This window comes from Culex pipiens, chromosome 3 (genome assembly GCF_016801865.2).
Source record: "Culex pipiens pallens isolate TS chromosome 3, TS_CPP_V2, whole genome shotgun sequence".
NCBI lineage: Eukaryota > Metazoa > Arthropoda > Insecta > Diptera > Culicidae > Culex > Culex pipiens.
This window is the reverse complement of record NC_068939.1, coordinates 20062977-20088471: the sequence shown is the minus strand read 5'-3', so window position 1 is coordinate 20088471 and position 25495 is coordinate 20062977. Positions and strand designations below refer to the sequence as shown.

At 36.2% G+C, this 25495-nt stretch overlaps 1 protein-coding gene across 10 annotated transcripts in view; it reads left to right on the top strand.

Moving 5' to 3' along the window:
* The window catches only part of LOC120412863 (gamma-aminobutyric acid receptor subunit beta), a 150723-nt gene that overhangs the window by 50148 nt on the left and 75080 nt on the right, over positions 1-25495 (top strand). For 7 of the 10 annotated variants that reach the window (XM_039573487.2, XM_039573484.2, XM_039573476.2 and 4 more), the window contains exons 3-4: positions 11112-11209; positions 17018-17085. In XM_039573487.2, coding sequence (XP_039429421.1) covers positions 11112-11209; positions 17018-17085 — 166 coding nt within the window. The remainder of the gene's footprint in view (positions 1-11111; positions 11210-17017; positions 17086-25495) is intronic. The other 3 variants (XM_039573483.2, XM_039573488.2, XM_039573485.2) reach the window with 1 other exon arrangement.

Sequence of the window (25495 nt, the reverse complement as noted above, 5' to 3'; positions counted from 1 at the left end):
TGGGTATGCCCTATTCGTGGACTCGCTCTTAAATTTAAAGATAACAATGAATTACTTTAATCAATAAAATTTACAATGGCCTAATCACCTAAATATAGAACAAATCGATTAAATTGAGTAAAGTTAAAAACTCTTAATATGGCTAGTCCAAACCAAACTTCTCCTATTTGACACAAAAAAAAAACAAACTCCAACCCCCAGATTTAGACGTACCTGGCAATCGTACCGGCCAAAAGCCAACCCACATGACAGCTACCCGGATGAAAGGGGGCCCCAGCAATGGCCCCGGCACAAAAAGCTGCCCTGCAGCTGCTGGAGCTAGTGTGATAGCGAGAATAAAATATGTACCACTTACCGTCTGTTTTTCGCTGTTTGGCGTTTTTCCCCTATTTTTCCCAAACCCCTGCTGCTTGAAAGCCTCGACGGGCGAGCCTACCCTTACCGCTTCTCTCCGTGGCGGCAGGGGCTCACGACCCACTCGTCGTCAGGTTGGCCACAGAAGCTCTCAAGAACGGTGAGGAATCCCCGTTTTGCATACGTCATATCTCTACACGGTTCCAAGGGAAACAGTAACACGCTCACACACCTTGCGCGAAAAGCTTCGCTCGCAAAAGCTCGCTCTCTCCCTTTTTGTGTGTTCTCTCTTGCCTTTTCCTTTTGTCAACACGAGGAAACTCCCCGATAAACAAGCGGAGCAGGAAAATCAGCCGTTTTCGAGCTTTCACACCACACTGACCTCTCCCATGCTCAAACTCTCTCTCGTGCTACTCACTGCTCTCCCTGTTGGTGTAGAGCAGGACCAGTGAAAAGCTCTCTCCCTCTCGCTCTCTTTACCTCTCGCACACCAGCACAGAAATGGGTGCGGTACACGAATGGAAGGCACATTTTCTTCCCGCAGCAGCCACCACGAGGCTCTGAGGATTGGGCGATGTTTTTCCTTCACTATTTGCTCGAATCAGGGGGGAAAAACTACAGGACTTTCCCGTCCGCCGGGGGTTTCGCAGCAGCTTTCGATGTGTGTGTGTGTGCGAGGTAGAAGCAAATAAAACGGAATAGTTTTTGGTTTGTTGTTTTTTTTTATTTCTCTTTCTGTCGTGCTTTTGCAGTGTTTTTTTTTTCTTCTCATTTTTCTTTGCTGCAGTTCAATGTATGTGGAACAATAGGTCCCCGCCAGACTGATGGCAATATGTAAATCAAAAAAAGTTCATTACAGTTGTCTGGGGCTGAATTTCACAGGGCTGCGAACAATTTGCGGGAGAATTAGGCAGCATGCAACGAAATTACAATCGAAAAGCTTTGTTAAATTTAACTAAATATAAATTTTGTTCTCAAAGATATCATAAAACTACAATGTTTCAAGCAGTCTACTTCAACGCCTAATACGTGACCTGGTTAAACGGATTCCAAGTAAAACTGTCAAACTTTATGAGTCACGAACATTTTGACGAAATTGGCTCTCTCTTGGTTGACCTCGAAAGCCGTATCGCATACAAAACAAGCCTCATAATTTCACAATCCCTAAATTTGGTCATATTCCTGCGTCCCCATGAGCAGGATGAAACAGAAAGATGAGCGGGTCAAAGTAATAGATCACAAAAAGGTCACATCAAAATTCCATGGAAATGCTGGAATTGGACTCGAGCAAGGGGGGGGGGGATGAAATGCGATTACCACGAAAGTGTTGCACCCAAAGTGGGTATGATTTACGCAACTTCAACCTCGTTTCCCCGTCCCCTTCCCCCCACCCTCATCGGAAATGAAACGAAAACATGACACCAAAACAATTGCCTTGAAGGCAAGGGGAGGCTCTTCGTCCCATCATGATATTCTGCAAGCTAATAAAGCGTTTCGTCATGCGTTTTTAACGTTGTTGTAATAAATTAATAAAAAGGTGGTAAAAAAAGCTGGTGAATGCTTTTGCAAAGATCAAACACAAAGTTTTCACACGTTTAAAATAATCTTATTTTTATATTTTGTTACTTAAAAACACTTCAAATTAAAATTTCTTTTTAAAAATCAGCAGCATTTCACAAAACTACTTGTGGATCGTGAAATCTACTATTCTCAAAAAGTAAATTTTGTATATATTTGTTTTAATATTACAGTCATCCCTCATATTCGGAACAGTTTACAGATCTGCCAATGTTCAACAAATCATAGAAAATCGATAATTGAACATAATTATTTGATTTTTCCTTCATGTGAAAGCTTGTGATCTTTCGATGGATGTATAAACCGGCTGTACTTTTTTACGTTTTATATCAAGTTTTTAAAGAAAAACATTGACCCTTGAAATCCACAAATTCGAACTTTTTTGTCTCTCCAGGAGTACAAATTTTATACAAAAAAAATGACATCACACTCTGAAACCAATAAAACTCAAGCTTAGTGATGTTTTAAACATGGTCTGAAAAACTTTTTTGTGAAAATATCAATTAAATTTAGGTGTTCCACAATTGTGGGAGGCACAATAACATCTCACAATTATGGAACAGGCAATTTGGAGGCAGTGTTTTGCTGCTCTGGAGAAATAGTTTTGAAATGAGGTTTTTTGTTCAAAAAGTACCAATTTTAGTAGTGAACTAGCAAGAGAATGTCCAAATGCAGTTCCTGAAACTAGCAGGGACGACAGAAAAATTTCATTACCACAAAAATGTTCCGAATTAGGGGAAATTCTCGAATCTTAGGCAGGTTAAGTTCTCGCTCCTAACTCCATCCAATTTGCTGATTTTCACTATTTAAACAACTAATTTTGCAAAACTTATGATTGAAACTTTCTTGCTCACTTCTTATTCAGCTATTTATCACCCGATTTCAGTTGAAAACGCTTTTAATTAGCTTTAATTGAATGTCAAAGTTCTGACCTGCCAACATTAGAGGCACGCTGGAATTAGATGCTGTTCCCCTAGTTGGTGTTCCGAATATGTGGGATGATTGTACAATCATTCCTAAAATACGGCAATTCCGTCGTGAAACTACTTACTTTTCCAATCAATCTCGAATGACGAAACAGCCTACTTTTCTCACAAAGTTCTACTTTTCAGCACTGAAATGAATGCTGAAAATTAGAACTTTTCAGCACTTGTTAGGAAAAGTTGTACTTTTCAACATTTTATGATTTAAACATTTCATTGACTCAATGCATGAATATTTGTCCTATAATGGTGTACAAATGGTGTTTTTCGGAATTGCTAAAAATGTTTATGTAACTCGTTGCAAAACTTGATTTTTTCATCACTCGTCGTATTTATTCAACTCGGTGAACCTTGTTACATAAACTACTATTTTACCATCAAATGACATAGAATTACATTTTTTTCCAAATTTAACTAGAATCAAGATTGCAATGAGCTCAAAATTATTACAAAAATATTTTTTATTTAGTCTCGGTTATATGTTTTCAACGTCTTCAAAGATGATTGAAACATAACTTGAAAGTGAAATTTGAAATTATAATACTTTTTGCGAAAACGCCAACTGGTAGCTGGTATTTTCAAAGAAAATAAGATTCACACGAAGAGAAAGTTGCTCACAAAAGTTTCTGAAAGCTTTATTTGACACATTCTCCGGCAATGTACACCTAAGGATGAAATTTTGAAAAGCGTGTATGAGCTATTTGAATATTTTTCCTCGATTCTAGACTACTTGAAGCTTCAAAAATCATGGTTTTCATTAATTGATCATTTGAATATCATTTTGTACAAGTTGGTTAGGTTATGCATCAAATCGTGATAAAATCATCGTTTTAAAACATTTTTCTAAAAACTCCTGGTTTTCAGCGAAATAAAATCCAAAAATATTCTTTTGATTGCATTTTGTAGGTTTTTAGTTGTACTAAACGAAAATGTCATGGGTTTGCAGTTTATCTTAAATTAAGTATTTTTTCAAACTAGTGTAAGTTTACCATTTTATTGCGTTGCAACGTCACGAAAAAGGGACATTTGTTTATGTCAACAAAAAACTAAACATTCAATCATTTTGATATTTCGGATGCTCTTTGTACTTGGAAAGAGCTTTCAAATGCAATCTAGAGCGACTTAATTGGTTGTCTAGATCCAAAGTTACAACAGGTTTAAGTTTGCGTTGCAACGTCACGAAAATTTAAATCATATTGGTCAAATGGCAAAAAAGGTGTATGCGTAGTTGGTTGTTGAAGATAAAAGGGTACTAAATATCATATAATTTTTATATAATGTTTCCGAGCATATTTACAGAAGAATTGTACATGGGTCATTCACAAATTCCGTCACTAAAGTTTGTATGAAACTCGAAAAAAAAAGTATTTTATGAAACTTGTTGAACAAATCAAAATAGACCGATGTTCACAAGGGGGAAAAATCTAAAACTTTCAAAAAAATAATCACGTGGTTACTGGATGGCCTCTTTATGATAAACTGATTTACGTGATGGATCATTCTAATACAACGCAACGATTTTTTTTATCCCACACCCTTATGTAAGTCAAATTATAGTGAAATTCACTAAACAATAAAAATCACGTGATTCGATTGTTTTTTTTTCACAAACTTTTGTCACTCTGTTGTTGGACGAACCCTTACTTAAATAAGTTGTATGCAACGTTTTGCTGTTCGCAATTAAAAATGTTATGTTGCGCAGTTAAACAGTTATATTATTTCCTCAAATTTAATTAAAAAAGCACAAAAGTCAACAAAATAAGTTACGTTGTTTGCAGATCACCCCTTAGGGGCCATGAACAAACGATATGGGCACTTTATTTATAAATTCAAAATAAGCCCTTCTGAAAACATTTATATTTTTAGACCTTCTCCACCCCCTGGAAATACATTTCCGATACACTTTTTTTGTATAAATCCTCGAACCCTCCTCCCTCCCCCTTGATATAACGCCGTTACGTAATGCATGGACGTCCCGTTACATGGATAGAGGATGGGAGAGGGGGGGGGGGGGGTTTCCTTCGTGATAATGGAATAATACAAAAAAAAAAATATTTTGAAAACCCTTTGGAAAACTTCGTAAATCGTACTGCAACTATGAAAGCAGAAAAGGGGGAGGGGGGGGGTCTAACATGGGCAGGCCCATCAATTCACATGTCCTTGTACTGTCTATAAATGTCTTATAATCAAATCTTAACCTACAGTTGTTCAGCCTAACAAAAACTATGATTTATTTTGAAACTATAATTTCGTGACGTTGCAACGCAACGAAAAACCCTGTTTTCAAAAACAGAGCGTTGCAACGTCACGAAATGTAAGCGGTCTTCAAAAATCGAGGTTTAATTTTTTCGAAAAACTAATGATTGCATTCGATTTGTTGGCCAATTTTACACTAAAAATGGAAGAAGAACTCCAAATTTGCCGTTTAACGTGAATTGGGTCAGGATTGAGAAAAAGTCACGCGTTGCAACGTCACGCTACATATCCCCCTCTCAAAAATAGAATATTCGCTTAAAATAATGTTTCAACATTGTTTCTTATAGGAAATTTAATGTACTTTTCGAATCTGTAATAACATATGTACCTTTTTAATGTAATTTTTGAGTTACAGCCGAAATACTGAAAAAAGAAAAGTCAAAGCGTTGCAACGTCACGGCGGAATGTGTCATTTGTTTACTCAGGATTTTCGAAAGATAAAAAAGGCTGTACCGCTTTAAGAATACTTAAGTACAAAAAAGTAACTGAAAAAATTAACAGTAGTTCAAGATACAAAATGTTACCCCTTGTTAGAAAAATTTTTATTGCCAAAAATACAATTTCAGTTTTGTGAGTTTTTTTTATAGAATTTTCACCAGTCGAATTAGCGATCCAGCCATTCTTATTTAACTGAGATTTCAGACATTCAATTTCTTTGAAATATCGATAAAGCTAAGCATATACTAGACAACAGATTCACTAAGAGTACTTTCAGTAAAAAAAAAGCAAAGTATAATTTTTTCCTCATAGTTTTCAGCAAGAGGGAAATTTGAGTTTTTTCAAAAAAGTTTAGGCCAATATCATTTATATCATTCATAGTTTTTTTTTATATTTGTTATTGATAATTCCCGGAAAATATATCAAATTGAAACATGCTTCACACATTTTCTTTCAAAAACTATTGTTAAAAATTTAAATAAAACTTTCATTGAAAACAAAAAAAATCCTCTCGTGAAATGCAATGTTCATCATTATTTAATAAATTTTACATAGATTTCAAAATAAAGTAGCTAAAACTGCAAAGCGTTTTGTTTCACCGAAAATTTATGAATATGCGAAAATCTGTATCTTTTGAAGGATTTTCTGATCGGTTTGGTGTCTTCGCAAAGTTGTAGTATTGATAAGGACTACTCAGAAACAAAATTGGTACACTTTTTTAAACTTTTTATCACAAAAATCAAATTTCCGGAAATCTATATTTCAATTTTAGAAATTTATTGATATTAAATATCAAAAATTTTATTAAGAGAACAAAAACCGGAACTTTTGAGCCATACAAAAGTAAGGCCAATATTTTTGCCGCCGAGTTATGATTTTTTTTAAGTTTTTTTGGAATCAACACTAACGTTTAAAAATGGTCAAAAATTAATTATTGCGCCATTTTTATATTTTAGAGTTGATTCCAAAATCATATCAATATTCGAAAAAATACTGTCGGAAATGGACAATCATATCGACGTCGTCGTGCTATCTTGTCGCACCCGCCATTTTGACGTTCCGAGAAAAACGCGTTTTAATGTTTGACCTTGAATATTCAAAAACGAGAGCATGCAATGTAAACAACAACAAACACGTTTTGTTTGGCTGACCATTCTGTGCATTGTCCCAAAGTTTGGTTGAAGTTGGTTGCTGGAGTCCCAAGATATAATTACAAATGTTTACGGTAGTCTAGCTTGTACGTGCGACAAACGCATCCTGACTTTCCTGGCCTGAAATCCCTTTGGCCTTTTGTCGCACTTACATCAATTATCATGGAGTGACAAGATAGCACGACAAGATTGAAACTACTTTCATATATAAAGTGACAAAAATGCACGGAGTTTTTTCGGTTTTTGTTGAATATCTCAGGATTGAAATCGAATTTTGGGGATCTGTGAAGGTCAAAAGGTGAGGCATTGTGAGCTGCACAAAATGGCGTTCTTAACTCAATTTGGCCCAAAATGCACGTACGACAAGTTAGCACGATGGCGACGATATACACTATTTTGAAACAACAAAAAACTGTTTTTATTTTTCGTTAAACTCAAATTTTATGTCGCTACATCTAAAAAACGGTGCACTTTATCAAGCAATCGATCAAGCTCTTTTCGATTGCAAACATTATTTCACAATAAAAACTGATGTAAAAAAAATCCAAAATATAAAATATTGATAGTAGATTTGTTTTCAAATAAATTGTTGATGTGGTTTGTTTCAAAAATCGAATTCCTTCTTTGCTTTAGAAAAAAACAAACATTAAAATCCTGATACAGAATGCATCAATCAAAAAATGGTTTTCTAGATGTTGTTTGTAGAAGCATTTCATGTTAATTTTTCTTTCAATTAACTATTTCTGGGCTCTCTTAGATCAATCATTGACAGTCATGGCTTCAAGCAAGAATGTTATCATCTGCTACCATAATCGCATAATCGCAATCAGTGATAATAATTGTAATACTTTGGTAGTGGTAATTTTTTTGGGAAATGTTTCAAAAATTCAAACTTTTACCCAAAAGCACTACGGTTAAAATCTCGGTTTACGCATAAAGCTGTTGCGTTCAGATGCCTATATTTACATGTGTGTGTGTGTGGTCCAATCCAATACCCGCTAACCGGTAGCGATATTACGGGAAAGTATAATTTGTATCAGGCTTTTTATATGCCGAATGCTGATACAACTTATTTCACCCGGGTATTAGGTGGTGATAGCCCTCGCGCTGCTTCCAACGACCCGTTTCAGAATGACAGAGCTCCTTGCGGTCCAATTCCGCGGTCGCTGGGTATTGTTCGGCCTCGCCTAAACATAGAAGCAAGCATCTGAAGGAAACTCGATCTATATTTGGACTTCCAATCCCGTCAGGCAAATCAGGGATCAGCGCGTATTTGATATGAGAAGATAACATGTTTCAACACTACGGATCAATTCACAGCTAGAGTGTAAACCTTCTGATGGCCGACTGCTTACCGTCCCAGACCACTAATCCAGAGGTGTGAGTTCGAATCTCACCTGATTCATTGTCGTTTTTGGTCATATTCAAAGTTCAAATTCCCGATTCCAAATTTCAAATTTCAGAGGTACCGGCCGGGATTTGATCCCTGAACCTTCTGCTTATGAGGCAGAAGCCGTAACCATTAAGCCACGGAGCCGGTATATTCAGATGCCTATATTTACATGCGCTAAAAATATATCGACTGCAAATTTTGTGAGACCTGCCCAAGTTTGGGTGAAATTTAAGTTATTTAGAATCATCCCTAGTTATCAAATTATCCAAAATCTGCTAAAGGCCCAACGTCATAAGTTGCAAGTCAACCCAAAATAAGTCAAACTCCTGCAGGGTAACCACTTCCTCCCTAACCAGCACCCGTCAAATTCCAGATTATCACGCCAGACCAGAACTCTCTGCCGATGGGCCAGGATGTGGCCCATTTCCCGCCACCGACGGGAGTCTGCTCGAGTCCGGGGTCACCGCCATCCAATCAGTTCTGCCCTTTTTGGTTTATAGCCCATATATTTGTATACTTGGTCAAATATATACTCACCCACTTCCCCCGCGTCTCCACCGCCATGTTGGCCCGACTTGATCCGGTGGGCCCACAATTTAATCTATTTAATCTATAAATACTTGTCATGCACAGCGGCACAAAAAGGCCCCGGCAAAAGGCCCAGAATGGAGGCAGCTAGGCCGGAATTTATCATATACACCGAGAGAGAACTGCCTGACTGGGTGAGGTTTCGTGTGCAAGGCCAGGTCAGTCGAGACACAGAAAGGACACGGAAAGAACACACAAAACCCCAAACGGGCCGCGGCCGCCAGCTGCCATGAATGCACTTTCCGCCTTTCATGCGACATGCCACACATGCAAGGCAAGGACAGCTGCCGCCAGTCGATAGAATGTATGAACCGGGCGGCTCACGTGAGCCACACAGCAGGCTAGGCTGCTGGTCCAGGGTGAAGCGCGAAAATTTTGGGTTGAGACAAATCTATTTAAATTACTTGTCACAGTGTTGTAGTGAGTGATGGAAAAAACTATCATTTCATGATCCTTTCACCGGAATATCAGAAGGTGTGAGTTCTCTACTTTTATCTCGTGATTGCCAGCATGACCATTTTCTTTCTATCATTCCTTTCTCTCTTCCTCTTTCACAAGTAATCGCCGAAGATTGTTTTGTTTTCTCAGAAATCCGACCACGCTCTACGTCCCGTTAAACTGTGTTGGCTATGCTCTTTTAAGGTGGAATGGGAGAGAAAGTTGGATGAGAGTGAAATAGAGAATGTCAGACGCGAGAGAGAGAAAGACCGATTATTATCATTGCTGAGAATTTTGCGTCCTAGGTGAGATTTCGGACATGATAATTGTAGTTGAAAGATTGATATTTTTACAACAATGGTTGGGTCACTTTTTCATACAAATTGATACAAATTGATATATGTAAATAATCATCATGACTTAAGTCGAGATCATGTGATTTTTTAAAAATATTATGATTTAAAAGAGTGCACTTTAAGCGCTTAAGGATTCACGCAGAAAAATGTTTTGTAGAATCAGCCTGTACGAGGTTTGAATCAAAAAAATTTTTGTTGAATATAATCAACGCCGATTTTGAGTTGAAACAAACCTTGATTTTCTCAATTCAACAAAAGTCTTTTGTTGTTTCGAAGAAGTTACTTTGGCGTTTAGCGTTGATTCAACAAAAATAATAATTTTCAGATCAACAAAAAGTTTTGTTGATTCAAATATGCCTTATTTTTCTGCGTGTTCGCAACTCTAGTTGGAACTGTCTGTTGAAGCTTTCCAGTTTTCAAGGTATAGTGCAGTGGTAGATCGTGACAAAATTATCTCATTTAATTCTGGCCCACAGAAGGACCATCGTCCGAAATGGTTGGAATTTGAACTCATTTTCTCGCTCAGCAGGGGGTAGGGTATAGGAACGGAAAATGGAAATGTTAGCCGTGGCATGACACTCTCTAACTCGTTCATACACACACACACGTGGAATATGACCCGAGGCTGTGCAGTCATAAATTTTCTATGGAACTTAGATTAGTTAGCGAAAGTTTCCGAATCTGGCTTTCGTTCTCACACTCACACACAGATATAGTTGAGAGCACAGCACTTTGTTTCTGGCGCAATAGTTTTGCGAAAAAGGATTTATAAATTGAGTGCACACACACAACTTCGGCTACATATGAAACGGTGGAGAAACTTTCCCAGCTGACACACATACAGCCGAATAACTCGTAAAATTATATTATTTTCATTAACATCTGACACTGACTCGTATATCATCATTATTTGATGTGTAGTTTCTTCTCGTGGCCGGTTTTTCGGTTGGCTGGCTTGTTCTCCCTCTTCCTGCTGATTCCGGACCCATAGTTCTAACAGAGCCAACGCGCCACGATGTTCTGGCGGTGAAGTTGAAGAGGGACCGGGATTGGGTGTTGGACGAATTGAGATTTGGATATTGCAATGTGTTTTTATTCTGAAAACGTTAATTTTTATAATAACAACTTATAATTTTAAACATTGGCTTAAAATTCACTGAAATTCAATTCTGTCGATTGGAACGCGTTTAGGAAGTTCAAATCTATCATACCTTGACGAAACTGAAGCGTTAACAGACATAAACTGTGGCACATTCGTATGGTCACATAACATTTATACTACCACCCTTATCTCACCCTCAAAAGCTGCCCATTCCCGGGTCGGCTAACCTAATTGCTGACAGTTTTCCAAAAGTGACTAAAACTGGGTACCGTTTCCTGCAAATCATCAGATTCGACCATCGAGATATCTCCGTCCTTTCCGGTGATCCCCCACAGTTCCGAAACAAAAGAACGACGAAAAAATGCTGAAATTTTAAACGAGCAATTTCCTGTTTTTCCCTCCCGGTCCCCAGGGCCATCACTGACCTGTCAGGAACTAACGATTTCCCCCTTCTCTTCTTTTCTGATTTTACAGAACGGGCGGAGGCAGTATGCTAGGAGATGTAAATATTTCGGCTATTCTAGATTCGTTCAGCGTTGGCTACGACAAAAGAGTAAGACCAAACTACGGAGGTAAGTATCGAGTTCCCTGGAACAGATCCCCCCTGACATCCGTCCCGTTTTCCCCCTCCAACTTGTAACGTTACCTGAGTGGTGAAATTTGCTCAACATTTTCCGTCCCTGGCACCGTGTCAGTTACTCGAACATTGATTGGGCAAATGAACGCCACTCGGGTAACCTTTTTCCCTAATTTTCCCTCAAAACAACCCTGGATACACTGCAATCTTTGTTTCGTCGGATGAAAAAATAAGAAGAAGAAGAAAAACTGAGTGAAACAATATCTCGAAGCACATCGAACGAAAAGCTCTCAAACGAGCTTTTAACGACATCCGCTGACGACGTATTGTACGCTGTAGTCGTGCCAGGACTTTACCGCGTAGACAGGAAGACAACAATAGTAGTGTGCAGCAAAAAAAAACAAACACATAGTCAATTAACACAGACGATTCAGACGCGCGCTCACCTGCCAGAGGAAAAAAAAGTGTCAAAAAAAAACGGGAGCACAAACTTTACTAATGAAACAAGTTTCGGGTTTTATGGACACACCGAAAAAACTACACGATAGAAGTGTCAGGAAATGTTGGCTAGGAAATAAGGAGACACCCACACCCGCAACGAAACTCAACTCTGTAACAAATTTAATTTTCGCTCCCGCACCTGGTTGTGAGTTTTGTTTGTACATCGTCACAGGGACTTGCTTGGGTACGAGAAAAAAAAAGTCCGACTCTGGGGAGAAAAAAAAAGCTGACAGTTTGAAATCGCACCCATGTCAATAAAAAATTACGACTACACCGGCTTTTAATTTCCTACACCTTGCCTTTGCCCACACGCCCACCGATAACTCTCGAAAAAGGCTGCCAAACGAATTTAATTAAGTGACAATGTTTTTTTTTTTGCTCCTTCTGTTTGTACTCGGGCTACGCCCTAAAAACAGTAGTTTGGCTGCAAAGTTTTACGTGGCGAGTAAATTGCTGCACCGTGAACATAAATCCTTAACTCTTCATTTTTTAAAAACATGAATTTTAAACTTATTGTTTGGCTTAAGAATTTATATCAGGTTTTTCAAATCTTGAATATTTTTTAATTTGGTGCAAATTTGGTGTTTTGAACCCACAATTCAAGTTTCAGATCTTTATCAATTCTACACAAAAAATCGGAAATGGATTTCATTTGTATTTTTTATTTGATTCAAAATATCTAGTGGGCTTAAAAAAGAACCCATTTGCATCGTCGATTTTCCTATACAAATCACCTAACAAATTTACGAGCTATCCTTGTAAAATGTTTTGTAAATTTTTAAAAATCTTCATCTTTGGGAGGAATTTGTTGATCAATTTAGGTATTCAGACCAAATAGTCGCACTAAAAACGAAATTTTAAAATCTACTTTTCATCATTAACAGGGGAATTCTAAAAAATCATTTTTTTTTTATTTCGGGCTGCATTTTTAGAGATACGGAGAATACCTTTTTAGCTAAATGGTGTTTTTTAATCGAATTTCCATAAATAAGTTCACAAGCTCAAAAAATTATTTTAATGTAAAATCAAGCAAAATTTAAAATGGACCAATGTGAATGTGTAAACAACCCATTTCTTTGTCTGCAATCGAATTTGCAATCAAAACGAACACAATTTTGGAATATCTGCACCGTTTTCGAGTTAAAGCCACTTTGGTACGATTTTGAAAAAAAAAATCATCAATTTTTCGATTCTGAAAACATTTTTCATATTTTTATTCGATGAGCTTAAAAATGTCATGTAAGAAACATTGAGAATGAAGCACTTCCATTCGAGCAGTATTTGCTTTTTTTCTATAATGTATTTTTTTCGTTAAGGGATAAGGGAGCGTTCTTTTATTACGTAAAGCAGTTGGTGGGGTAGGGGGTTGGAGGCCGTGTTACGCTCCATACATTTTTTTATTTGTATGGAAATTTTGTTACGAGGGGAGGAGGGGGTCTAACAATCAAATTTTGCGTTACGTAATAAAAGAATGCTCCCTAAAAGAAAAAAACAAACTTGATAACTATTTTGTAAGTGCAACCCAATGGTTCGATCTGTGGTGAAATCGATCTTTTCGAAAAAACTATTTAAAAAAATTTAAAATGAAGACTAACATCAGAAAAGGGCAAAACACACGAATTTTTCAAATAAAACTCTGGATTTTAAAACATTCAAACTATCCTTTTTGAAGAGATCACAAAATTAGCCCTCAAATTTGTACCGAGACTTTGAATGTGAAAACCAATAATGCTAAATGGCTTCTTTGGTCATTGACAGGTCTTCACGGAGAAAATTAAGTTTCCAAAATCGTACAAAAGCATTAATGAAATTCTGAACCACGAACAAAGTGTCCAAATTTTGAAAACCATCCATGCCATTTGAACAGTATGTTCTTGGTTCCGATGGTCATTAAAGCTTGTCCACGATTTTGGAAACTGATTTTTCTCCGTGACATGCCACAAAATTTAAGTGATCAATATAAATTTGTCTTTCAGTGTATTTAAACTTTAATTATTGGTTTCAAACACACCACAATTATTATTACGGATTATAATATTAATTTAAAATATAACACTTGAACATTTTTTTTATTGTCAAAAATAACGAAAAAAAGTGAAATAAAGTCATTCAATACTCGAGTGCAAACAGCAGCTTAAGTAACTATATTTTCTAATCTCTGAGGGAAAATAATTATAAAACGAAGAATAAAATTAAATAATAATGAATGAATAATCTCAAAAAAGATCTCATGTTTCGATTATATTAGAGTTATTTTTAATTCATGATATAATAATTTGAAGGATAAATCAATATGCTAGAATAGATTAAATTAGATTAGATAAAGAATTAATCAATATGAATAGTTTGATAATCTTAAGTTTTTTTATCCTATTTTAGGCCGTTGCAAATTGTTTCCAAGTTTAAATTGAAATAATAAGCCATGGTCACAACATTTGAAGAAAAAAGTGAAAGCCGAAAAAAATACTTTGAAATTTCACAAAAATTGAAAATATTTTTGATCGATCCAACACATGCTAAATATGATTTTAAACGCAGGAAATTGCATTTTTAATTGTTTTCAGTTGGTTGAACCTCTATTTCCTTTAAATTTTTGAAGGTTTTTGCAAAAATATTTTTTTGCCCCTTGATTTTTCAAACCGATTTTGAAGGGGGGGGCGACATAAGCTATGAAAAACATTGCAACGGCCTTATTATATGTTAATATGTAGTTTGGATGTGAATTTTTGAATAATATTGTAGATTTGTATTTAGTATTACAAAGAATGAATTGTGCATTCAACTGATGGAAATTCTTTAAAATTAAAAAATATTAAGCTCATAAAAAAATATATGCAGTGAATATTTGGTGTCAATTTTGAACAGTATTTTTCTTGTGCACAAACTTCACGTAGTTTTTACAATGTCGTGAAATTTCGATTTAAATTGGCATGCTGGTCATAAAGAATCTCCCTGAAAAAGTTTTACCTCAAATAAAAAATACATAATTAAAAAATATTCATTTCGATATTCTAAAAATGTCACAAAGTTTGCTATTACATAATTTGTGTATACAATTTAATACAAACGAGAACAATAAAATAAAAAAATTAAGAGAGTTTTATCGGTGGCGGTGATGGCAGCCTTATTCCTTTCCTGTCCCAAATTTGTAATATGCAACAAGACCAACAACGATGCCGGTGGGAAATTCCCGAGTACTACACAAAAAAAATAACTACCACCAAAAAACCCAGCTTTCCCTACCAAACCACAGAGTTGAGAGTTTAAACAGCTGTTTTTATTTGCGCACCCTCTCTATCTCTCTCTCTCCCTGTCGCGTCGTCACCGCGTGAGAGAGAACAAAAACCGCGATGTCATCGTGAGTGTGTTTGTTTTAATTAAAAACTTTATTTTCGTCATGTTTTTTAAGTGCAACGCAGAACAAACAGCACACCACTACACAGTCGGTCGCAGTGTCGACGCCGATGTGTTTGTCGAACTCCGAAAATGTGGTGAAATCAATCGTTTACACGTACACGCAGAAAAATTAAGGCATGTCTGCGTAGAAGTGCGATAGACTAAAGGAGATATTAAAATTCGAAAAACTTTACAAAATATTTTTCTGCATGTACCAATTAGAACTAGACAACTAGCAAGTGTCATCCCAGCAGAAATCCCCCTCTTTTATTGAGATCGACGTGTTCCTCTCACTCTCACTGAGTCCGATTCTCTCTCCCCATCATCTCGACTGTGCGTCTGCGTGAGTGTGTGAATCAAGCTGCTGTTCTCGCAAAGGAGCCAGAATGGGGAGCTCTGACGTTACGGAGCGCAATCGATGTCGTTGTGTGAGAGGCAGCGCACACTCAACACTGATGCGTGACGATCAGGTTCGATCGGGTTGTTGTGATTATTTTTTTATTGATTTTTAAACATATTTTTGTTTGACTATGATTACAGTTTTGTCATGAAAGTTTAGTACAGTATAATATCGATAATCGATTTTTTTCTTTTTTCATGTAGATTTTTCCTTCTACATAAAATCTTTATTGTTATTTTTTAAGGTGGTGTAATTATGTTTTTAGGATGTGGCCAGGCAAAAATTGATCCACACTTTTTTTATTGTTTTATTTCTTAGTTCTTCCCAAAGGTTTCACACTTTTCAGCAATGGGTGATTTGTCCTTAAGCTGTAGCGAGTTAAATTTTCTGCAATTTTTTGATAAATTTTGATTAAAATTGGTTTCAAATCTAATTTTAAATCTCCGTTAAACGTCACAACACCGTAATCTCAACCACGTGTTATGTTTTGCCTGGCCATAAAGAGAGCCCACACTCCAACAGTCCACACAAACACGCCCACCCTGGACTCCCTGCTACCCTCTGAAGACAGAAAAGAGCAGTCCAGCCCCACCCAATTCTGCTACAGTGCCGCTGCAATGGGGCCTTCTTGGGGACAACAATTTACCACCCACCGGCCAGCCTTTCCCCGGGTTTTTCCTTACTCTGCTGGACGAAAAACCGATACGAAAAAAAAAACAACCGTCATTGCAGATAACTTTATTGAATGTGTCTGTGTGTGTCGCTTTTCTCTATATCTGCCTTTTTTTCTTCTTCTTCTTTTTACTTCTATTACCTTTTATTTTTCTCCTCCCACTACAGCGGAATTGTGAGCTTTTATTCCTTGTGGGTTGTTTTGCCCAACGTTGTCTTCTTTTCCTTACCTTACTTGTGTACGCAATATATCATAAACCGTGTGTGCGTGTGCCGAAATCTAGATGTTATGAAACCGAAATGATGCTACCAGCAGGAAGAAAAACATCACTAACAAACCCTGAAAGCTATCAGCAAAAGTGTACACCGGTTTAGTAGCAACGCGAGAGTGGAAAAAAGAACGACTCAAGATGATGAATGACGTAGGGCGGCTTTCGAAAGCTTCAGTCTCGATGGAAGGAAGGGGAGGGGCTATCACACAAGTAGGGCTGTCCCCTCTGGTAGCCCCACCCCCAGAAACTGACCAAAAGTTGAGCAGCTTCCCGTTGCTGAGTGTAATCGTGTGTTTAAAACTGAAAAAAAAACTTTTAAGAAAATGCTTCGAGAAGTAACAGAAGAAAGCGTGAAGAACAGTTGAAAGTTGTTCTAACTAGTGCTAATGAATCCAATGTTTTGTTTTGACCCCATTTTTTTTTCTACTTATCCAACAAATACATAAATATTTTTTTCTCTCTTTTTTCTCTCTCACTCATATATATGCCTGCCAATAACCTATATATATAAACATTTATAATATATGACGCGTATGTTTTTGCCACGTTATCCGTGTTTCAGGACCGCCGGTCGAAGTGGGAGTCACCATGTATGTGCTGTCTATCAGTTCGCTGTCAGAAGTTAAAATGGTACAACTACTATGACTACGTACCTGTTTTGATTACCTTTCGTACCATCATTATCTAGTATTTATTTTTTGTCAATTGTTTTCGTTTAATTATTAGTTTTTTCTCAAACCTTTCGTTCCGTTTGTTAGTAAGCTTTTTTACGTTGATTTTTGTGTTCTGTCCGTATTTCCTGTATCGAAACTCTTTTAAAATCCGTATGTTTTTATTACAGAAAAAAAACCAAATCGATCAAAACAAAGTAGAAAATCTTTTTGGGTTTGCTAACCCACAACGGTACATTGAAATTGTTTTCCTCGAATAAGCTGCGATTTCTGGAGTTGCAATGCCAAATCGTTTGAACGTCTTTGCCTTGCAACCTCAAAAGAGGTCCTATCTGTATTAACGTCCAGGAAAACTTTTCAAAAGGGCGCTTGTTTACACCGAAGGTTATGCCCTGTTGTAAATTTGCTTAGAAATGGTTTGCACACTCTTAAGCGTTGAACACAATACTGCGTTGAAAGCAGGCTGGACGTTTTGCTACTTTTTAATTTCGGTGGTAGAGCCTCCGATCCTGCGTTCAACGCTGTATAGTGTGCCAGCCAGCTCCATAAGCTGATTTGAAAAGAACACCTTGAAAATAACAAACTTGTCTTGTGATTTGATCATAATATTGACCAGTTTTGACAGCTATTGCGAACCATTTACCTACGGCAAAGCCAAACCACCCTTCCTGTCAAAAAAGGTAAATATTATGATCGGATGACAGGTAGATTTGTAAACAAACAGTCTATGCTGCTCACGTCAGTGAACACAGTAAAAATTTAAATTAATATTACAAAGAAACCTGTTTTGAAGCGAAGGCGTTACGCTTTTTATTTCATCGATTTCTCTTAAACTATAAAATATTTTTGCATGCTTCAAAAAACGTTTTGTAGATCTGAACAAAACCTACAAAATGCTTTTAAAAGATTGCAAAAATGTTGCATCATTCCAGAGATAGCGGCAAATTAGTATAACGTAACGCATCGCGTAAAAAAAGGATCCTATGTTTCCTTTTTTATGATGTAATTTTACCTCAATTCAGACTGAAAAAGTGACATTACACCAGAAAGGTGGTAAAATTGCACATTTTCAGAGGTATAATTACACCATGAAAATTAATATAATAAAAAATATTACAGAGAAACCTCTTTTAACGCGGTGGCGTTACGCTTTTTGTTTCGTAAATTTCTTTTAAACCATACAATATTTTTGAAAGCTTCAAACAGCGTTTTGTAGATCTGAACAAAACCTACAAATTGCTTCTAAAATATTGCAAAAAGGTTGCGTCGTTCCAGAGCAATCGACAAATTAGAGAAACGCCCTAGTAACATTTTAGGTTTTAATTAGGCCATAAAAGCCTATTTAGGCCGTATGAGGGTTTTCAGAACCATGATAAAACCTGTAAGTTTAAAAATGTTACTAGGGCGTAACGCACCGCGTAAAAAGAGTTATCACTGTACCATGATTTTTTTACTGTGAATTTATTCAGGGGTAACATCCGCTACTTGGGATGAGCAGGATAGACTGCGAGTGTGCAAATTCACTGAAGCCAATTTTAATTTAAATGATTGAAATTAAAAATAAAATGTCAAAATAATGCTGAGTGACGTATGTGCCACCTTAAATATGTTTTAACTTTACTTGGCGCTTACGTCACATTAAATTACTAAGCTCGAAAAAAAATCATTTTTAACTTTGTAATTGAAACAAAGATACAATAATATGTGAAGTTTAAAAAAATGAAATTAGGTAATAGTAAAATAAACCTAAGCTTAGGCTAGACTTCAGGTCACTTTAAAATACTAAATTTTCAAGAATATTCAACCTCAGGAGAATACAATTATATATGTACATATCTTTTTTATATCTCTTGAAATATTAGAACCAATTTTTTTCCAAAGAAAAATATATAAACATTCACAAGAAAAGCATCAAATAACCTAACACACTCTCACAGTAAACATTCACCTACAAATAGTTACACAGTCAGTAAAAACCAAAACGTGTTATTTCCCAAGTGACGGTCCGAAGAATTTACCACCCCTCAAAAACAACAAACCGCAATGAAAAAAAAATCGGTAGAAGTGCAAAAATAATATCAACCCCAAGAAAATTAAGTTCTGTGCACATTTCATTTTCACATCACAACACACTCGCCGTGTCAACACACATCTGGTGCAACGTGATTTTGCAAATATTTCTTTAAACATTTCTTGGAAGTAAACACAGCTCTAACATACACAGTACTACACAAATATAAAAAAAACAGAACGCTTGGCACACCCGATCGAAGAAGAAGCTCTGATTTTGTTGATAAACTTTTTTGTCATTTTTGCTTTTTGCCTTTTTTCACTCACAATTTTTTCACAAAGTAACAATAAATAGCATTTTTTCAGAAAACGTTTGTGGATATTTTTTTTCAATTCAGCGCTTTATGTCACCAAAAATTTGTAAAAATATTTAATTAGCTTATAGTCATTATAAAAAGGTTCACAATTTTGAGTTTAATTTTGCACATAAAATAAATGATTTTTAACTCTGCAAACAATTCTAATCTACACGGAGAAAAATCTGCTACCAAAATCGTAAACAAGCGTTCATGAAATTGAGAATCGCAAAAAAGTGTTCGAATTTCATGGTATGTTTGTTCACGATTTTGAAAATTGTTTTTTCTCCCTTGACTTTGTGTGCTTTTCATATTGAATGATTATAACAATCATTTTATTGGGAGGACAATTCTACTACAAATCAGGTGTTTAATCGGTTACGAAACAAATGGCATATCCATGAAAAATATTGACTCTCATTTGCATCAAATGATCACTCCTAGTCGGAAATATCAGCTCACCATGCAATAGAAAACTCAAACCTTCCCCCGTGATACTGAGCAAACCGATTTCAATTGGCACGATGTCAAATCCCTTCCACGAAATGAGCACCACCGTCCTTGTTAATTCAATGTGCAGTCCTATTTGCACACTTCAACTGTATTGATTACACATGGCCACAGTGTGTGTGTCGGTGTGAGTGTGCATTTCACTGTGGTTATCGTTTGACTTTTTGAAGTGGCCTTTTTTCACTGAGCTTCTAACCGCGCTGTATTTGGCCTCCACAAACGTTTTCCACCATGTTGGCAAATCAAAACAACACTTTTCGATTTCCACTTGAATTATTTTCCACACCTACACAATAGAAAGAGCACACTGAAACACACTCACACACACACACAGCGAAAGACATCTCAATCGAGCCTAGCCGCACACAACATTCTCTCGGAAGCCAAGTTCGGAAAATGCAACAGAAGAAAAAAAAGCTTCCACCACATTTTCCCGGAGCACAATTTCCCCCCCCCCCCCCCCCCCACCAGGTGGTCAGGGAGTGGGTGGTGTTGCGTTCGCACACCGTCGTCCACTTGATGGGATTGCGGAAAAACTATTCCACCCACTCAACACTAGAACACACACACACACACTCACACTCCAGTGCGCACAGACAAGGGTGCCCGGAAATGAAACGATATGATTGAAAATGAAATGTGAAACATGCGACAAAAACAAAACTACCTCCAAGAGAGAAGGAAGAATAAGACTGAAAAAAATAAACTTTCGAAAAACTTTCCCATAACTGAGTGTGATGACGGTGTATTTCCCCACCCCCCCTGGCAGAAGAAGCTTATGAGATTTGACGTTTCTGTTTCTGCTCTCAGCAGGCGCGCAGGGCTGGTCGAACGAACTATCATCGCCGCCATTGTCGACGTCATGAAACTTTGCCGTCTCCGTCTGCCCAACTCTGCGGCTTTCGGTGACGACGACTGACAAATCCTAGGGAGCTTTTCGTCAACTGCTGGAAGCTAGGGAGCAGGATAAAAATTTCGATATTTTCAAAAAATTTTGAAAGTCAAATTAAATATTGCTCTTATAGCGCAACACACGGAGAAATATCAGCTCTCAAAATCGTAAAAAAGTTTCCATGAAAACTGGGACTACGACGAAGGTGTCCAAATTCCATGGTACGTTTTTGAAAAACGTAGCACGCATATTGAACACTTTGTTCGAGGTTTCAAAATTCATGAACATTTGTTTCACTTTTTGGGAACCGATTTTTCTCCGTGCACACTGATGGCTAGGTTAAGTGAAAAATGAATTTTCTGAAAAAGATGGGCAGATTTCGAGCTTGGATGTTTTTGTGAGAGTTTTCATAAATAGATTTGAGCAAATTTTGCTTGGCTGGAAGTTAGGGTGATTCATGAATAGGGTGTTTCAGAAAATGTAACTTTTCCTGAAAATTCTAAAATTCATCTGAAAATTTATCTCTAAATCTGCACTTTCTGCGACTAACTTTATCAAAAGCGTCGGACAAACATTTAAATATCAGTTTTTTTAACGTTGCCATTCAGGGATTAGTTTTGAACAAAAGATATATTGGGAGCACTTTTAGAGCTCTGATAAATGAAAATCTTGTTTTTTTTTTTTGCAAAATTAATTTTGGACTTATTGGTCAAAAGTAACATCAAATTTCAGATAAAACATGGAAGGAGAAAAATGCCCGATACAGTGACCAAAGTATGTTCCGAAAGATGATTTATTGTGGCCCACGAACCCGTTTTTAATTATCATGTGAATGGGCCCTTTTATTTTGCATTTTTTTACAAATCTCTAGTCTAGGTCAAGTTTATGATTTTTTTAACCTTTTTATTTTAACCTTTTTATTTTATTTACAATTTACAAATCTCTAGTCTAGGTCAAGTTTATGATTTTTTTAACCTTTTTATTTTTTTTCTAAAAACGAAGTATATATTTTTGATCCCGGCTATACCTACGTAACAAACATTTGGTCAAAGAATCTTTGCTATTAAAAGTTTGAAAGAGTTTTCCCGTAAAAAAATTAATCGAACTTTTTAAAAAGTGAGTCCTAAATCGTCCAAATTTTACTTTAGTAAAACGCCGTTTTTTAAATTTTATTGAAATTGGAGGAATAACTTGAAAAATAGCCATTAGTTATTTTAACAGTTGAAGCTCATTTAGAAATAAAATTATGTTATTTTGAAAAGTTTGTGTCACCCTTAAAAGATATAAAAAGTATAAAGAAAATTTAAGTACAATCAATTAAAAAATCATGTTCAAAATATTTGAGAAATTACGCTAGTCATTCGCCTACAAATGGTCAACCACCTCTCGACCTAGACCAGACCGTGGAATATAAACTTCTCATTAAAATATTAGAAACGGCCTTGCTTGATTGCAATGTTTTTTGAGGCATGATTTTGCAGAAAAATTACAGGAATAAGCTGATGAATAATAGTTTTGAAAGATTTTTTTAGTTTTGATGATTTTAATAAATTTGATATAGTTGATTAGAATTTTTTTTTAACGAAACCGTTGTAAACAAACCCATTTTGTTCCTAATATTTACGAAAAAACATTAAATTTCATAAAACTTCATCTGATTTTTGTATTTTTTGGCCCGCCATACAAAAACTTTGAGCACCCATGACCTACATGTTTTCGCAAGTGATTTTGCCCTCTAAATTTTAATTTACCCTCGGTAATGAGCCAAAGTGTCAACTATTATTCGTTGGTTATATTTTGTGTTCCTTTCTTAAATAATCATATAAACCTCCAACGTTTGACCAACGTTTCACTAAAAATAAGATTCAAATGTGTTTTTCAGAAAATGCAACAACAAATGTTAAACTCGATTTTTTCACCACTTGTCGTATTAAGAGGCAGTATTTGTAGATTCTGCTCGGTTTGTTCTAGAGGTCGTATCGAGGTGCTCCGATTAGGATGAAACATTCAGCGTTTGTTTGTCTATGCATGAGATGAACTCATGTTAAATATGAGCCCTCTACGACAAAGGGAAGTGGGGTAAAACGGGCATTGAAGTTTGAGGTCGAAAACACATGAAAAGTCTTAAAATTGCTCGCATTTTCGTAAAACTTCATCAATTCCATTTCTCTTAAATGCATTCGAATGGTCTTTCGAAGCCCTTCAAAATGTGCTATAGACATTCAGGATTGGTTTAACTTTTTCTCATAGCTTTTGCAAATTACTGTTAAAAATGGATTTTTTTAAAACCTTAATATCTTTTTGCAACAGCCTCCAACACCCATACTCTTATAGGTCAAAAGTTAGGTAATTTCATGGACTATAAGCTTACGGTATTAACTTTTTGGCCAATCGCAGTTTTTCTCATAGTTCTACGATTTTTCTAGAACAAGCATTTTACGACGTTAGTTTTTGCCCTGTAGCCCAAGAAGACTGCACTTTTTGGTCTCAATTTTGTCATATTCGGAATCCTCGGTCAATTTCACGTAAGTTAGAAGTATTGGAGTTGTAATTTTGATTTAAAAAATAATTAAATAAAACATTTTTGAAAAAAGAAATAGATCTTATTTACCCTATGATCAATACGTCAAATGCTGTATCAAGTAGGCGAAAACTGGTTTTACCCCTAATCCGACAACATTCTAAATAATATTTTAATTAATTCTAAATGGCATTTTTTCCAATCAAATTCAAATTTCCAACAACTCAATCTAATGTAAAATTTTCTGAGGATTCCGAATATGAAAAAATTGAGACCAAAAAGTGCCGTCTTCTTGGCCTACAGGGCAAAAACTAACGTCGTAAAATGTTTGTTCTAGAAAAATCGTAAAACTATGAGAAAAACTGCGATTGGCCAAAAAGTTAATACCGTAGGCTTATAGTCCATGAAATTCCCTATCTTTTGACCTATGGGAGAATGGGTGTTGGAGGCTGTTGCCAAAAGTTATTAAGGTTTTAAAAAAATCCATTTTTAACAGTAATTTGCAAAAACTATGAGAAAAAGTCAACCGAATCCTGGATGTCTATATCACATTTTGAAGGGCTTCAAAAGACCTTTCGAGTGCATCGAAGAGAGTTGGAATTGATGAAGTTTTAAGGAAATGCGAGCAATTTTAAGATTTTTCATGTGTTTTGGACCTCAAACTTCAATACCCGTTTTACCCCACTTCCCTTTGTCGTAGAGGGCTCATATTTGGCATCAGTTCATCTCATGTATAGACAAACAAACCCTGAAAGTTTCATCCAAATCGGAGCACCTCGATACGACCTGTTTCACATCGGTGAAAAACTCGCTCTTAATCCAACTCGACAGAGCCTCGTTGGAGAAAAAAAATATTTTTGGAAATATTTCAATCCAAACAAGATTCACTCAAAAGATACTACAAAATCATAACCTAGTGACCCCAGCGGTATATCTTCCTGTGGGAACCCATAAATTGTCCTTTGCTAAAGGGCAGACCACGTGTCACAGCTTCTGTCTTCCTTCTTGGGGAGGATGGGGTGAGGAAACTGCTGTTTATTGCCAGCAACGTCATCACATAAGTAATCCGCTTTGGTTCTTCCGGGAAGGGAACAATCTCTGATAAGTACCCCCTTTAGTATTAAACGGAAAATTTTTAAGAAATATGAGAAGTGGTATTTTACGAATTTTATATGAATGAAAAACGTATACAAAGATGCTGCTTTAAAAAATTCAAGTATACTGTGCGCCTAAATGTCTTCAGTGATAGTTCTAACACTTATTTACTATCTAGTTTTGTGTAAGTGCTACTAACAAAATCATGTTTGTTGCAATTCAGCACTAAACGTTCCATCTATTGCATTTACGATAAATTCCATAACCTGCCTGTTTACCACCGGTTTAGTTGTTTATATTTTCCATTCTGTAATTCTTTATTATTTTTTGTCAGTTTTAATCCTCGCGTTGATTTTCAATGTACTGCCATATTTTTTTGTAGAACTGTTATTTTTTCAGCGCCAAGGCGCTGCTTGAGTTTTCTTATTTAACCTTGATTTGATTTTTTTATTAATCATTGAAACTGTAATTTTATGAAAAGCCACAAAAAGTAATATTGGCAACAGTAACTTACAAATTGAACCACGTGTGCAGGCGATGGGGACACAATCGACGCTTGTAAATATGTATCTGTAATTTGAACAGTTCGCGTACGCGTGTAGAAATTTGACAGATCTTTAACATACTCACACAATCACACAGTATTTCTATCTCGTTCTACCGCTCTGTCTCTCTCGTGCAAATCGCTCTCAGCTCCGCCCAGCTTGATAGCGTATCTCGTCGGCTAGTCTACTTCTAGCACAGTACCAACATATGCAAATAACAAACTAGCTTAGAATGTAAATGAGTGACACTTGGAGTGGACAGAGCCAGATTGATGAAGTATTAGCAAATGTTAGATCAACTATGAAAAAAAAACTATTCCAAACTACGAAAAAACAACTCATTGATTTGGTTTTCATGTAACAGACATTGTGAACAAGTACCGATTTTTTTACATAAAACCATTCCGTTTTTGTTTCACTATTTTGAGTTCCATCAGCGT